This window comes from Trypanosoma conorhini (assembly GCF_003719485.1).
Source record: "Trypanosoma conorhini strain 025E chromosome Unknown Tco_14.4_contig_00435, whole genome shotgun sequence".
In the NCBI taxonomy this organism is placed as follows: Eukaryota; Euglenozoa; class Kinetoplastea; order Trypanosomatida; family Trypanosomatidae; genus Trypanosoma; species Trypanosoma conorhini.
In genome coordinates, this window is record NW_021704516.1 from 1 (window position 1) to 14,066 (window position 14,066).

The 14,066-nt window shown below is 60.1% G+C and overlaps 6 protein-coding genes across 6 annotated transcripts, besides 14 other annotated features; all 6 read right to left on the reverse strand.

Moving 5' to 3' along the window:
* Tco025E_06449 (uncharacterized protein) lies at positions 1-4,065 on the reverse strand (the record flags this gene model as incomplete). The annotated part of the gene is made up of 1 exon (XM_029373326.1): positions 1-4,065. A coding segment is annotated over one exon (4,065 nt), but the record flags the coding sequence as incomplete, so codon positions are not given.
* A 161-nt stretch (positions 4,066-4,226) lies between these two features.
* Positions 4,227-4,253: a microsatellite.
* A 202-nt stretch (positions 4,254-4,455) lies between these two features.
* On the reverse strand, positions 4,456-4,980 carry Tco025E_06450 (uncharacterized protein; the record flags this gene model as incomplete). Its single annotated transcript, XM_029373327.1, has 1 exon — positions 4,456-4,980. One exon carries the CDS (start codon positions 4,978-4,980, stop codon positions 4,456-4,458), a length of 525 nt encoding a protein of 174 aa, XP_029226623.1.
* Positions 4,981-5,399: 419 nt separating this feature from the next.
* On the reverse strand, positions 5,400-8,153 carry Tco025E_06451 (uncharacterized protein; the record flags this gene model as incomplete). Its single annotated transcript, XM_029373328.1, has 1 exon — positions 5,400-8,153. One exon carries the CDS (start codon positions 8,151-8,153, stop codon positions 5,400-5,402), a length of 2,754 nt encoding a protein of 917 aa, XP_029226624.1.
* A 58-nt stretch (positions 8,154-8,211) lies between these two features.
* Positions 8,212-8,236: a microsatellite.
* Positions 8,237-8,243: 7 nt separating this feature from the next.
* Positions 8,244-8,266: a microsatellite.
* A 27-nt stretch (positions 8,267-8,293) lies between these two features.
* Positions 8,294-8,346: a sequence feature (A-rich).
* Positions 8,347-8,427: 81 nt separating this feature from the next.
* Positions 8,428-8,473: a microsatellite.
* A 31-nt stretch (positions 8,474-8,504) lies between these two features.
* Tco025E_06452 (RNA-binding protein) lies at positions 8,505-9,290 on the reverse strand (the record flags this gene model as incomplete). The annotated part of the gene is made up of 1 exon (XM_029373329.1): positions 8,505-9,290. One exon carries the CDS (start codon positions 9,288-9,290, stop codon positions 8,505-8,507), a length of 786 nt encoding a protein of 261 aa, XP_029226625.1.
* Positions 9,291-9,440: 150 nt separating this feature from the next.
* Positions 9,441-9,532: a sequence feature (GA-rich).
* A 33-nt stretch (positions 9,533-9,565) lies between these two features.
* Tco025E_06453 (DNA-directed RNA polymerase) lies at positions 9,566-10,075 on the reverse strand (the record flags this gene model as incomplete). Its single annotated transcript, XM_029373330.1, has 1 exon — positions 9,566-10,075. The coding sequence occupies one exon, from the start codon at positions 10,073-10,075 to the stop codon at positions 9,566-9,568; it is 510 nt and encodes a 169-aa protein (XP_029226626.1).
* A 168-nt stretch (positions 10,076-10,243) lies between these two features.
* Positions 10,244-10,295: a microsatellite.
* A 140-nt stretch (positions 10,296-10,435) lies between these two features.
* Positions 10,436-10,469: a microsatellite.
* A 41-nt stretch (positions 10,470-10,510) lies between these two features.
* Tco025E_06454 (uncharacterized protein) lies at positions 10,511-11,719 on the reverse strand (the record flags this gene model as incomplete). The annotated part of the gene is made up of 1 exon (XM_029373331.1): positions 10,511-11,719. One exon carries the CDS (start codon positions 11,717-11,719, stop codon positions 10,511-10,513), a length of 1,209 nt encoding a protein of 402 aa, XP_029226627.1.
* Positions 11,720-12,287: 568 nt separating this feature from the next.
* Positions 12,288-12,315: a microsatellite.
* A 30-nt stretch (positions 12,316-12,345) lies between these two features.
* Positions 12,346-12,372: a microsatellite.
* A 354-nt stretch (positions 12,373-12,726) lies between these two features.
* Positions 12,727-12,757: a microsatellite.
* Positions 12,758-12,860: 103 nt separating this feature from the next.
* Positions 12,861-12,934: a sequence feature (A-rich).
* A 660-nt stretch (positions 12,935-13,594) lies between these two features.
* Positions 13,595-13,615: a microsatellite.
* Positions 13,616-14,031: 416 nt separating this feature from the next.
* Positions 14,032-14,066: a microsatellite.

A 14,066-nucleotide genomic window follows, 5' to 3' on the forward strand; every position in this document is an offset into this window, starting at 1 on the left:
CCCGGCACGACGGCTGCTGCGCTCCTTGGCCTTCCAGCTCCTGCCACTGTTCCGCAGTCTTTCCGGCGACGGCTCAGTTTCCTCCGTGACAGCCTTCACAACCGGCCTCGCCTCACCCGGCACGACGGCTGCTGCGCTCTTGGCTTCCAGCTCCTGCCACTGTTCCGCAGTCTCTCCGGCGGACGGCCCAGTTTCCTCCGTGGCAGCCTTCACAACCGGCCTCGCCTCACCCGGCACGACGGCTGCTGCGCTCTTGGCTTCCAGCTCCTGCCACTGTTCCGCAGTCCTTCCGGCGGACGGCCCAGTTTCCTCCGTGGGAGACATTGCTTTACTGTTTGCGATAATGTTGTTAGATATACCGGTGTCTCTATCGTTTTCTTCATTTGCTTTACCCTGCCGACGCGTTATTAGGTTTTTATTCTCGCGTATTAGTTCCATGATTGCCTGTCGCGCCCTTGCCTCTTCCTGCTCAATGGCGGCTGCTAACTGGGCTGCGAGGTTGACGCAAATGTTTCCTGCGAGGCTATTGTAGTACGCGGCGTGGAGGTTGCGCCGTGCCTTAGTTTCTGCGGTGTCGAGCACGTGTTTGTTGGCGTCCATCTCGAGTGTCATGCGCTGCTCACGCTCCGCCCTTGCCAGCATGCGCAGAAGAAAATAGAGGCGCTCGTTCCAGAGTGCGTCACGGAAGACGCCCTCATCCGCGACAAGTTGCACCTGCTCCACCCCGGCAAGGAAGTAGGACTGCTGCATCTCCGCCCGCTCGGAGGCCTCCTCCCGCGCCACGGCGCTCTCGAAGGCGCTGTGCCGCATGCGCCACAGCAGCAGCATGCGGTTCCGCCACTCCTCCTCGAAGACCCCCGCCTCCAGGGCGACGTCAAAGCAGAGGCGCGCCAAAAAGGAGGGGGCGTCGTGTAGCAAATACCCCCGCAGCAGCGCACACCCCTCCATCGGCTTCAGCACTTCGCACACGCGCCGATCCATCTCCAGCCGCTCCAGCTCTGCGCGGCAGCGTGCCTCCTCCTGCAGAAGCTGCACGGTGCGCTCCCGCGCGAAAATCTGCCGCCGCTTGCGCTCTGCGTAGGAGCGCCATAAGCGTTGCAACTTGGAGGCCTTCAACTCCAGAAGAAGGTTGGCTTTTTTGGGTTCAAAGACTTTCTCGAAGCTCATGAGCCACTCGCGCGTGATGGAGACACGCTCGTAGGACTCTAGCTGCCAGAGGAGCGCCACGGGGTCCCCTTCCGAGGCGAAGCTGCTGGTGCGGCGGTTGCGCGAGATGATGGCAAACAACATGCGTTCCATCTTCTCCACCTCGGCGCGTTCCCGCGGCTCCGTTTTCTCCTCCAGCACACGCATCTCCAATTCAATGGCCCTTTGCTTCGCACTGCAGGCGCCTCGCAGCTCCGCCTCAAGACTGTCCCTGCAACGCTGAATATCCTGCCGCTGTGACTCATGTGCCCGCATCAGTTGCACCCTCTCACGTTTCTCGGCAAAGGCCTCTCGCAAAAAACTTTGTATGCCCGTTCTTCCGACCTCGCCCTTCCTGTAACGGCGGTAGAAGTTCTTTATCACGTTGGCGCTTCTGGTCTCAGTCTGAAGCCGCCGCAGCTCCGCGCCTGTTTTGCGTTCCATGTCTTCGACAATCTCGGCCACTGCGTCCTGCTCTGCGCGCGCGAGCCCGCGGCGGGCCACCTCTTCACCCCCGAGGAGGAGACCCAGGCGGGCGGCGTGGAGCAAGTCGTCGTGCTCGCGCTGCAGGGCGGCGGCGCACGCCTTGTGAAACTGCAGCGTTGCCACCTCCAGCAGATGAAGCCGACCCGCTAGAAATTCCCTCAAAAGCCCATTTCGCAGTGACGGATCTGTGGACTCGAGCTCGAGAACCCCCGCCTTACAGCGAATCAAGAGTTGAGCAATCTTCTCTGCGTGCCCTCGCTGCTCCTCCTGCCGCATTGCAAGGAGGGAGGCGGCCAGCGCCCGGCGTTCCTCCTGCCGCTGCCTCTCCCGCTCCACGGCCGTGATGCGCAGGACCTCGCGATCGTCAAGCTCCGCGTCCAGTATACCGCGAAACGCGGCCGCCTCGTCGACGGTGGCAAGCACCCGCTCGGCATCCTCGTGCTCCCCCAGCAGCCGCTTTTGCTTCATGACGTGCAGGAGCCTGTAGAAGAGGGAACAGTCGCGGTGCCACTCAAACTCCTCCCTGACGTCCAACTCACGGCGGAGGTTCACCTCCTCCTCAATGCATTGGGTCCTCTTTGGCCGAATAATGTCATCGATAAAACTCTGTCGACGCTGGCGAAGCAGCGCAGCCACCTCCCACTCCTCCTGAGAGTTGATCACGACGCGGTGCATAAATTCCTTCTCACAGAGGCCGACTCGCTCCGCCTCGTGTACGGCGCGCAGCTCCTCCTCCACGGCCCTGCAGTCCGCCAGCAGAGACAGCTTGAAGGCACGCAACGACTCCACTCCGCGCTGAATCTTCTTCGCGTCACGAGCTGCCTGGATGCTCCGCCCAACCTCGCGGTGGGTGAAGCGCCAGCCCAGCCGCCCCCCCTTCCAGCGGCGGAAGGCGCGCTGAATTGTGAGAATTTGACCCGCGTGAGCGCCCTGGTGCTCCTGCAGGAGCCGCAGGAGGGCAATCTGTGAGGGCATAATCGTGCCCATCGCCGCCTCGTACGCTCGCGCCAAGGACGCACGGAGGGCCAGCTCCAGATGCTGCATCCACATTTGACGGGCAATGGCCTCATCCTCCTCAAGCGCGGCACGACTTCTTTCGTGTTCCTCCATAGCAGCGTTGAGCCTCGCCTCCATGGAGGCGCCAGTGTACAACCTTTGCAGCAGACCGCGACAGATGGACTCCTCGATGTGTATCCGCTCACGCTCATCCTCCTCCTGCACCGCTAACTCGGCACGCTCAGCGGCGGTGCGTGGCTTGGCCGTCATTGCATGCTGCTCCAACGCCAGCTGAACCTGCTGGCGCCGTTCCTCGCGTTGCCCCTGCCAATAAAGCAGACGCTTTAGGTGCATGCGCTTGTGCCGCCACGTGCGAAGGAGAAAGCTCTGCTCTTCGAACAGCTCCATGATGCCCCGAAACTCATTTTGTTCGCACTCGTCAATTATACTGCGGGCCTGCATATCCTTCTCCAGGAGAGCAACATAGGCCGCGATGCCAAGGGTATTGCGCACGGCACTGCGCAGTGTAAAACGAGGCGCGTGAAAAGACTGCGAGAGCGCCGGGAGCACGTCACTCCGCTGCTCTTGCTCCCCGCGTGACTGTTCAAGGGGATGCGGGTCGGAGAACCGAGCGGCGGGGGCGTGGGTGCCGTGCTTCAGCCTCACGTATCGCTGGAGAATGTTGCGCGCGTCCGGTTCCTTCTGCGGCGGATGACAGACGTAGCGCGGGCGGGCCGAGGAGGCCACTGGGTACAACACATCCGCCTCCTCCAACCGCCGCTGCTTCTCTTCCTTTGCGCGCAGAGCGGCCTTGAACCGCACGAGCTCCTTGCTTGCATCCGACTCATTTTGCAGCCAGTAGCGCTTCTTTTCCTCTTCGTAGAGGATGTTAGAGCGCTGCTCGCACTCGCAGAAGTGCAACGCGTCCAACTCCTCCCGCAAGACAAACGTGACGTAGCTCACGACCATCATCTGGCTCAACACCTGCCGCTCCCACATCTCCGTGTCCACCAGGTGCCGCCGCTCCTCCTCCTCCAGCACGCAGAGCGGCGGCAGACGCTCCGCCAGCGAGGGCGCGTGGAGCACGATGCCACTGCCCTCGGTTTTGAAGCAAAGACCCTGCGAAAAGCGCGTTGCGTCAGCACCGTTCACCGCGTTTGCCTCCGATATCAGGCGGGGGCGCGTGATGAGTGGAAGTCGGTCCTTCGGGTTGTACACCGCCCGCCGCAGGAAGTTTTGCCGCACACCCTGCAGCATCTTGAGGTACCCGTCGTGGCTCACGGCGCTGCCGCACACGCGGTGCACCGTCCGCCACTGATCCCGCTGGCGGAACTCGGCCTCGTTGGGGGCGGAGAATGTGCGGCCCTTGCCGTGAATGTCCGGGAGGGGCTGCCGCATGCGATTGTGTGGGGCCACGCAAAAACCAGCAACACCAAAAAAAAACTGCACGCACACAAAAGTGTGATACCTATTGCGTCTATAACCCTGAGGGGCAGGGACAGCCGCTCCTTGACTTCACTATTGACTCCACAGAGACTAGACGAAGCAGGCACACAAAGTAATAACAGTAATAATGATAATAATAAAACAGAGCTGCAAACAGGCAAAGAGGGTGGCGGGGTTCTTGTGCATGTGAGCCACATCCTTGGCGTCTGCGCCAACGCAGGCAGAATTGGTGGGACACGCCACAAGAGACACGTGACAAAATAAACGGCAAGAGAAGGTGACAGTGCATACATATATACATATGCATAAATATGTGTGTGTTTGTGTAACGTATATATGATCCTACCACTTTGGCGACGCCGGCCAGCGCTGATCCCGAGGCTCCTTGATCTCTGAGCGTGCGCTGGGCGGCTGCAGCCGGCCGTGCCAGTTTGGGGTCTCCAGCATCGTCGCACGACGAAAGTGTCGCGCCGCCTCCTCGAGAGGAACTCCCATGGCAGCCGCCTTCTTCGGAAGCACGTGCTGCTCAAACCACTCCCACTCCGCCGCGTGGTGCTGCAGGTGCTGCGGCTCGCCGACCTCGCTCCACCACTTCATTGTCTCCACCCATCGCACCCGGTTTTGGTGCAGCTCACTCTCCTTGTGCGCCTCGTAGTCCTGCTTGAAGCGGAACCGCACGTGGCAGAGCGCACAGCTCGGCTGCTCGCCAAAGAGCCAAACATCCTTCCCACCGTGCGGAATACGCTTGCTGCGCCGGTCGATCCACTTGGATTTCTTGCGGATGCGAATGAGACGCCCGCTGGCCGAGGCGGTGCTGCTGTTGATGGTCGTCACCTCCGCAAGAAGGCGGCGGGCACAGAAGAGCATGCTGACCACCCACGCACCCCGCCTCCCTCACACGTTTTCCTTCTTTTCTCCTCTTTGTTTCTTTTTCCCCCTCCTCCCTCCAACGACACCCTCGGTGCTGCAGAAGAGCAACGATGCAGTAACAGCAAAAAAAAGGAGAGGGGAAAAAAACAGCGACATGCCGCACGCTTGCAAGAAGAGGCAAATAGCAGAAAAGCACCAAAAGAGGCACATCTCTTGTGTGCAGCATCGCCTTGTGTTTTTTTTTAGAGGTCAGTGCATCACAGTTCTGGTAAACGAGAGGGGGGGAGGGGGGCATATTGCGATGCGGAATTGTGCACGCACGTAGTTACGTAGACGCACGCACACTTATAAGTGCGCGTGCACACGTCCAGGGAAATATACGTGCGTTGCGAGAGAACTCTGGCCCCAGTCTATGTCTATGCCCTGCAGACCCACGAGAGGCCGACGCTAATTGTGCCCTGTGGGTGCAGGGCCTCCGTCGTGCGCACCAGCGCCTGCGGGGACTCCAGCAATGCCCGCAGCGGCACCTCCGCCACCCCCAGGTTTGCCTGCACATCCTTCGCCTGCTCGTCAAAGACGATAAAGACAACGGCGCCCACCGCCATGAACTCCACCAGCTCCCGGTCCATCACCAGGCGGTGGTCAACGGGGTCGGCGTCAAACACCGGGTCGGCTGTGAACGGCTTGGAGGAGGGGCGCACCACCGTGTCTCGCACGCAGCTTAGCCCAACTGGGGCAGAGGTGGTGTAGAACACGTACGGTTGAGGCACGGGCGTGGCCAGTAAACCATCTGCGCGGAACACCTGCACTCTTAGGGCCACCACACTCCGCAGCCCCACCAAAGCCGCCCGCAGTGCCTCTGCCGTAAAGAGGGTGCTGCTTAGCTGCCGGTCAAGCAGGACAGGCAACATCAGGTTGGACGCACACACCTCAACTGTGATGGCGCCCGCCGGCTCCCCGCTCCCGCTCACCATGGGAACCCGCTCGGAGACGGCCAGCTCGCGACACGACAAGAGCGCCACCCCGGGGATCTCCCCCATCGCGACAATGACGCTCGCTGCCCCTTTTACCTGGTGAAGCTGGAAGACAAATGTTGTGCTTCGAATATCAGCAACCGTCACCTCGTCTCGGTCGAGGTGGTCGTAGCGGAAGCGAATATCAAGCGGCTCGTCCAGGGCGTAAAAGGTTTGCGACAGCATCGTATCGTAGGACTGCAGCCCATCCATGGTGAAAAAGAGGGACACGGCGGCCCCCGCTGCCGCGCCAATGCCGAGCGAACGCAGGAGGCCCGTGTCACACTCCACGCCTCGTATGTGGAAGGAGATGAGGCCGGCTCGTGCCTCCGCGGAATCCGCCCCGCGCTGCTTCGCCGCATGATACGCCTCGAGCTGTTGCTTCGCAAAGACGGTTTGAACATGCGAGAGCCGACGGCGCATCTCTATATTCTCCTCCAGGAGTGCATCCCTCTCCTGCGAGATCTGCTGCAAAAGAGAGCGGCCCTGCTCCACCTGCGTGCTCATCTGCGCGCAGCGCGTGTCCGCAAGCTCCATGTCGAGGGCCGCGCTCGCCAACGCCTCACGCAGCTGGTCGGCCTCCCAGTTGTCATCCCACTTCAACGCGTCCCACATGTCGAGTGCCTCCTCCGCCTCACCGGCGGCACCGGAACGCTGCGAGGCGGTTTTGCGTATCGCCGCCACTGTGAGTGCGCGCTGCACGTGCGCATCCCCCAAATCCTCAGTTGCGGGCCCGCTAAGCGCGGCCCGCGTCGTCAGCTCCGTGATTTCCGTCTCCGCCTTCTGCAGCTGCTCGCGGTACATGGCGGCGTCCCCGCGGGCCACCTCCAACTGTCGCCGCACCTCGGCAAGCTGACGCTGCGCGTCAAGCAGCTGTGACTCCTTCTCGCGTCGTCTGAGCTCAGCACTGTCCCGCATCTCCTGCAGGTCCGCTATGCGCGAGGAGAGTTCCCGCCGCACCGCCTCCTCCGTCTCTCGGTTGCACGTCTGCAGCGTCCCCGCCGTCCGAAGCAGCTCTTGCTCCATGTGAATCAGTTCCTCGCTCTTGCGCTGCAGCGTCCCCTCCAGCTCCTCCAGCCTCGTGCAGCGGACCTGCAGCAGACTTTTCTCGTGTTCAGCTTCAAACAGCTGTCGCTTGGTCTCCGCATGCATGGCGTGAATGCGCTTCAGCTCCTCCAGAAGGCGGGAACACTCCCCTTTGAGTGTCTCCGCCTGTTGCTGGGCCGACTGTATCCGACTCGTGAGCAGCGGAATCTGCTTCGCCTTGTCCTGCGCCTCGTTCTGCAACTGAAGAAGAACTGTGGGGTCCACCGCGGCGAGCTCCTTCGAGCGTTCAGAGTTCTCCTGCTCCGTAAGACGCAGCTTGAGCGCCAACGCATCCTTCTCGCGCGTGAGCGCATCAATGAGTCTCTGATACTCCGACTCCGACTGCCGTCGCGCCCCTTCGGCCGTTTCGGCCCTCTCGTGGAGGACGTCGAAGGAGTGCCGCTCAAAAGAGCGGTGCTGCTGCTGCAGGAGAAGCGTGGCCTCAGACTCCGCGCGGGTGCGGGACAACTGCTCGCGCAGAGCGTCAGCCTCCGCGGCCACCCGGTCCCGCTCAGCCACCGCGCGCGCGAGGTCCTGCCGCAGCTGCTCCAAGACAAGACTCACCGCCGGCGACGACGAGAATAGCGGGGCGGTGCCGGCGGCGGCGGTGGTGGTGGCCCCTCCCGCGGCTTGCGGCGCCCCCGCACGCAGCGAGGCAATTTCTAGCTGGGCCCGCTGCAGCGCCTCGCGGCAGCGTTGAAGCTCCTGCGACGCCGCCTCCGCGTCCGCGGGTCCGCCGCCCGTGGCATCCACACGCGGCAACGACGCTGGGGGGCCCCGTCCCGCGGAGCCGGTGGCCCCCCGCAGGCGCTGCGGCTCCGCATGGGCGCCGCCGGAAGAGGCGGGGCGGACCTTCGGCAGCGTGGCGGGAGCGACGTCGTCCAGCGGCTGCAGCATCTCCGGCGGCACACGCTTCAAGTCCCGCGTCAGTCTGTAGAACTTCACCTGGACGACCTTCAGCTTCTCCCGCAAATCCTGCACCTCGTGCTTCAGTTGGCGGTTTTCCTGCAGTGCCCGCTGCAGTCGGTCCTCCCGCGCGGCCGCCAGCTGCACATCCGTCGCGCCACGCATCACCGCTTCCCCCCGCCTTCCCCCGCTTGGCGTCGCCTCCTCCTTCCACAGTCACCAGATATATATATATATATATATCTATACCACACAGCAGCAGCCGCCGCCGCCGCCGCTAGAAGCGTGCGTGAACGGGCAGGGCCGAAACGAAAGGAATCAACAAAGCGAAAGAGAAAAAGAAAAGAAAAAAAAAGAATGTGGCACACGCCGACAGACAACGACAACAATTGTCATCCTCACTCCCACCACCTTATCCTCCCCGCGACTTGTTATAGATCACACAGAGTGAAACAACACCACACACACACACACACTCACTCACAGAGCGGGTGAGAAGAAGAGTAGAACCGCGTCTCACGGCCGCTGCCCGCGGGCAAACGGGTCGATGCCAGACGCCCAGGAAACATTCTCGCGACGCCGGCGTGCCTTCTCCCGCTCGTGCTCCGCCTGCTCCTTCGCAATGCGCTCGGCGTGCTTGCGTGCCTCTTCGCGGAAGAGTTTGGCGTTTTCACGCTCCTCTGGTGTGCCGTGCTGCCGTCCACTGCCGTCCTCCATCATCGCGTAGGCGACGGAGATCGGTCGGTCCCTGTAGACCTTCTGGTCCATCTCGTCAATCACCTTGTCGCTGGCGGCGAAGTCGTCGTAGGAGAGGATAACAACGCCGCGGAAGTTCCCCTCCACGTCCCGCACCTTGCGCGGCGGCACGGCAAACTTCCCAAACTGCCCAAAGAATGCGGTGAGGTCAAACTCCGTGGCGTTGAGGTCCACGCCACGCACCACAACCTTCGCCCCAATCTCGTGCAGCTCGTGCACGGCGTGTCGGTGGTGCACCTGGCTGCCGCTCTCCTTGAGCGGCATCTCCGTGCTGGCGTGGGACACGCGCAGCTCCCTCCCAAACATCTTGACGCGGCTGCGGTAGAGCGCCTCGTAGCAGTACTTCGCGTCCTCCGCGTTGCGGAAGTCGACGAAGCAGAAGGTCTTGTGCTGCGCCCCACCGGTGAGGTTGCCAATCGTGGGCCACGTGATGTTTGCGACGGGGCCGAACTGCGTACAGAGCTCATGGATGAGGTCCTCGTCGCACTGCTCCGACAAGTCGCTGAAAAAGACACGGCGGAGGTCCTCCCGCTTGAACGTCGTCATCCCCGACAGTGCACTGCGGCAGCAGCAGCGGCAGCTGCGCCCTCTAAGCCCTAACCCCCGACGAACTGTAAAAGGGAACGCAAGAGAAGAGGCGCGCGCAATGGGGGCATCCACACAAACAGGCTCGCATCGCCCGACACACCCACACACAGAGAGGATGAAAAAGAGGAAAAAAGAAGAAAGAGAAAGAGGGGAAGAGAGAGAGAGAGAGCAGGGAGGGGAGGAAAGTAAGGAAATAGAAAACTCCTCTCTCATTAGCGCCTGCCCCGCCGCCCTCAAAGTGACTCCAGCGTGTTCAAAGCAAGGTTCAAGTCGCTGGGCTCGTAGCGGGCGAGGGACGGCACAAGCACCAGCGCCTCCTCCACGGTCTTTGGGCAGAGCGTCCCAAGCGCAACTACCTCAAAGGGCCTCATGCGCGCCGTCTTGAGTGCGCCGTGGTCGTCCGCGTCCTCCGCCGGGTCCCGCATCCCCGTTACGTTTCCCTCGCTGTCAAGAATAAAATTCGCCAGATGTGAATTCGCCAAGCCCGTCTCGCCCTCGTCACGCAGACGCAGCTTCATCTTCATGACTTGTTGCACGCTCTGCTCGTCTGCGCAGGTCTCCTGCATCAGCTCCACCTGCTCCCGCGTCCGCTCAATGAGGGTCATGGCGGGGGATTCCAAACCCGCGTCGTCGCCGGCGTCGCGCCGCCCGCGCAGCAGCTGCACGACCACCGGCAGGGTGAGCGGCTCCGCCTGGCTGAAGACGGGGCCGAGGTCCCCCTCCACGTAGTTCTCGCCGCTCATTGCCCGCCCGCGCACAGCCCACCCCTACAGAAGCACAACTCTCTTGGGAAGCTGCGGAGGAAGAGAAGGAAATCACGTGGCCCGGCATGGAAGCAAATAAAGCCGTTAGCCGTGACCGGAAGGAGGTCCAGAAATGCACCAAGACGAGAAAAAAAGAGGAAGCGCTGGAACAACAAGAATCAACAACAACAGTAACAATACAGAAAAGTAAAGTAAAAGTGTGGGAGGGAAAAGAGTTTTAGAAACTCAGCCATCTTTGTCTTTTACGATCCTGTTTTCACACGTGCATCATGTTTTGCTTTCGTTCTTCTTTGATCAATTTCATAAGCAGGGAAGGGCCCTAACAGAAACGATTTGGCCATATATATATATATATATTCATATGTGTATATATGGACTTATGCCTGAAGAAAAGCTCTCATGACTTCTACGTCTCTATAGCCACTGATTCTCCCCTACTCCACCCACAGGGCATTTTTTATCACGCCGAAGATGTCGTACGAGAGCAGAAGAAGGGCATCGCGAGGAGAACCTCAGCGCTTGGCCCTCGATACACAACCCAGCTGTCGCATCCTCCTGCTGCAGCTTATCCTGCGCCGGACGCTGCACCTGGCGTCTCACGGACCGGCGTAGGTCATGCGCACACCCCGTCCTACTCCGATAAAGGGACGAGGTGACGCGGGGTCGTACCGGGGAGCTAACGTGCTGTGAAGATGGTCTACCGCCGTTCTTGCCGGATCCGCCGCCGCCGCCGCCGCCGCGTTCAAGGCGCAAGTCTGAACCAGACAAGGCACTCCGGCTTCGCTCGCTCTCCACGCGGCGTACAGGTGGCGCCCCATCGAAGACGATGGGTGTGAACAGAAGGCCTGAGGCATCGTAATAGCAGCGCTCAAAGATGGGATTTGTCCGCTTCTGGCGCGTCGTCGGGGCGCGCGGCGGGAGGCCGCCGGCGGTTCCAACGACGACAGGATCACGAAAGTACAGCCGTTCCAAAAAACGCCTGGCGTAAGATGCTCTCGCACCCAGCCCTGCAGCACCGGTGACTGACGCTAGCCCAGCAGAACGCGGCGGCGAATTCACGCGTTGCGGCTCCGCAGGTGCGGTGTCTTGTGGTCCCGTTGCAAGCACCGCAGGCGGCAGCCGTGAAATGGAGGAGGACCATTCCAGCTTCATCTTTGGGTCCCGGCCGCCGCAAAGGAGCGAGCTTGCCCTCGAGGAAAACGCGATCGTGTGCTCCAACTGGGGCGGGTCCATGTCGTTTTTCACCGTGCTGTTTGGCGCACCGAGGCGCAGGTGCGTCGCGCCCTCAAGGGTGGAGGCAGAATCAGAGACGGGCCCGGCGCCGCCCCGCGGGAGTGGGGCGCTCAACTGCGGGCGCCCAGCAACAAGCGCCGTGGACACAGTTGTCGGCGCGTCGTCCGCGCCGAGGGCCAACGAATCCCGCGCCTCGCGAGGCGGGCTGCGGGGCGTCGCGGGGGATGCGTCCTCCGCCGGTGCGACAGCGGCGGAGGACGCTGCTGCGTCCCCGTGCGAGGCGGGCCCCGCCTCTTCGCCAAGCAGGCGGTTCAGCAGCTGCAGCGTGTGGAATTCGTCGCGGCCGCCGTCCGCCGCGCTCCTGCCGCAAGCAACTAGAAGGCGCAGCATCGGTGCGGTTGCGCAGGCGCCACGCACAACGGTGACTGGCGGCGGCGCCCAGAAAAGGGGAAAAGAGAGAAGGAAGCAAAAGTGGCAGGCGGTGAAACACCCCTCCGCAGTGGCAGCGGCAGTGGCAACAGTCAACGCAGGCACGCACGTGGCAACAACAAATCAAAAAAAAAAGGGAGGGGAAAAGACAAAAAAAAAGAACAAAGACGAAAACAATCATAATTGTGGCGGGGGCCAGGGGGATGTTAACGGCAAGGCAGCGTTCGAATTTAACACACGCAAGCACACAAGCACATAAACAAGAAGGTAATCGCGGGTTCGTAGACGTCCATGCTTGGGTGTGTCCGCAACAAATACGACACCTCCCCCCCACCCCGCTCTTTGCCCGCTCTACCGTCCCGTGCCCACTGACTTTGTCCCCGTCTCCTTCCTCCCTCGCTCTCTTTTTACTATCCTTTTTTCTAGTTCTCTCCGCCTTTTCTTTTTGCGTGTCCCTTTTCTCAGTTTCTACTCTCGCACCCTCCTTCCCTGTGAGCCCCGCCGCAGTTTTCCCTCGTGCGTTCCTCCTTAAATACTTAAATATATATATATATATACTTCCCCTCCCACAGCAACGTTGAAGCATCCACACAAACACACACACACACACACACGTGCCAGCGGCGGCGGCGGCAGCCCCCTCCCACGCGGAGGGGTTCGAACTGAAAGAAACACACAGAAGCAAGCAAGCACCGACGGGGCACCACAAGACAAGGAAAAAACAAAAACAAAAACACGCCACCAATCGCCATTGCAGGAGGGGACGCCACCGGGAGAAGCCGAAGTGAAGGCCCCGCTGCAAACAAAAAGTCCCCCGCAGAAGCCAGAGGTGAAATTAGCAACAACAACAAAAAAAAAAATGGGGGAGAAGGGGACCTCTACAAATGGCCGGCGCGCCCCACCTGGGGCGTGAACGCCTATCCCTACTTGCAGCAGTACGCACGCAAGCGGAATTCCCTCAGCATTGCCACACGCACACACACACACACACACACGCACGCCACGTCCCCTGCTTGCCCCCACCACCACGTGCGCGTCAGACGCAAACCCCACGCAGACAGAATTGAAGGCGCACGCGGCCGAGGGGCAAGCAGTGAATAGTAAAGACAACAAGAAAGAGAAACCAAACAAGAAAAAAAGAAAGAAAGACAAAAACAAAAACAAAAACGGCAACAACACGGCGGACCGTATTCAGTCATTCATTTCTCCCCACTCTCATTCGCCATCAATTCCTCATTTGCCTCATCGTCCCCCGCCCGGTCTTCACGGTCCTCGCAACTTCTTATTTTTGTTCGTTTTCTCCATAAACATTGCAACCACAATCGCTCTCCCCCTGAATAAATAAACCGCATCTTTCCCACTCACGCCCCCCTAAGCACACAGAACACACAAAACGAGATTGTTTGTTTCAACTTTGCATATTCCCCTCCTGTTTTTTTTTGGCAAGTGTTTATCCCTTTCTCGCGTTCAACATTTTTCTTCTTTACGTGCTGCACCCCCGGGCGCCCCGGTACACGTATACACGCGCGCTCACGTACACACATTACTGCACCGCCTTCGCTCACGCCATCCTCCCCTGCCGTCCCCCGCTTCTCTCACACCTACAGCAGCCACTCCCTCATGCAGGGTGCATGCGCACCGAAGGAAACTGTGCTGCCTGTGCGCAGCTGTGGGTGCGCACACGTGTTCCGCAGCCATGCACATCAAAGGAGCACAGAATCAAAAGGAGCTCGTTCTCACGCTATTATCTTCGCACCTTCATGTATATACATGCACCCAGACACTCACATACGAAATAGCGCGGTACCCCCACCACAGTCTGTCGCTCTCGGCATCCACACGACACACACACACACAACGAAAACAAAAAGTGGGGAAAAGACACTGAAACAACAGGAATTACAAGATGAAGCTCAATCCGAGCAGAGTTCGTTTGTTATTGCTGCCGGTATTTGCGAGTGCTAGTCCTATGAAATAGGGTCGGGAAGGCAGGCGAGCATAACCCTCTCCGCGGCAGCGTCCAAACTATGCAAACACAACAATCTCATGGAAGGAAAGTCACGCACAGAAAGGAAAAAAAAAGGAATCGTAGAAAACAGCTAACGTTTTCCGGCATCCAAAGTCTGCCTCTGCGCGCACAGGCAGAGATATATAGATAGCTACCACTTGCAAGCAGGTAGATGTGTCAGATTGTCCTGTACCACCAATCTCTCCCTCTCCCACTCTTTCGTCGACACATTCTCATAATCTCATTTTGCGTTCTTCTATATAACTATATATATATATATATATATATATATATATATAT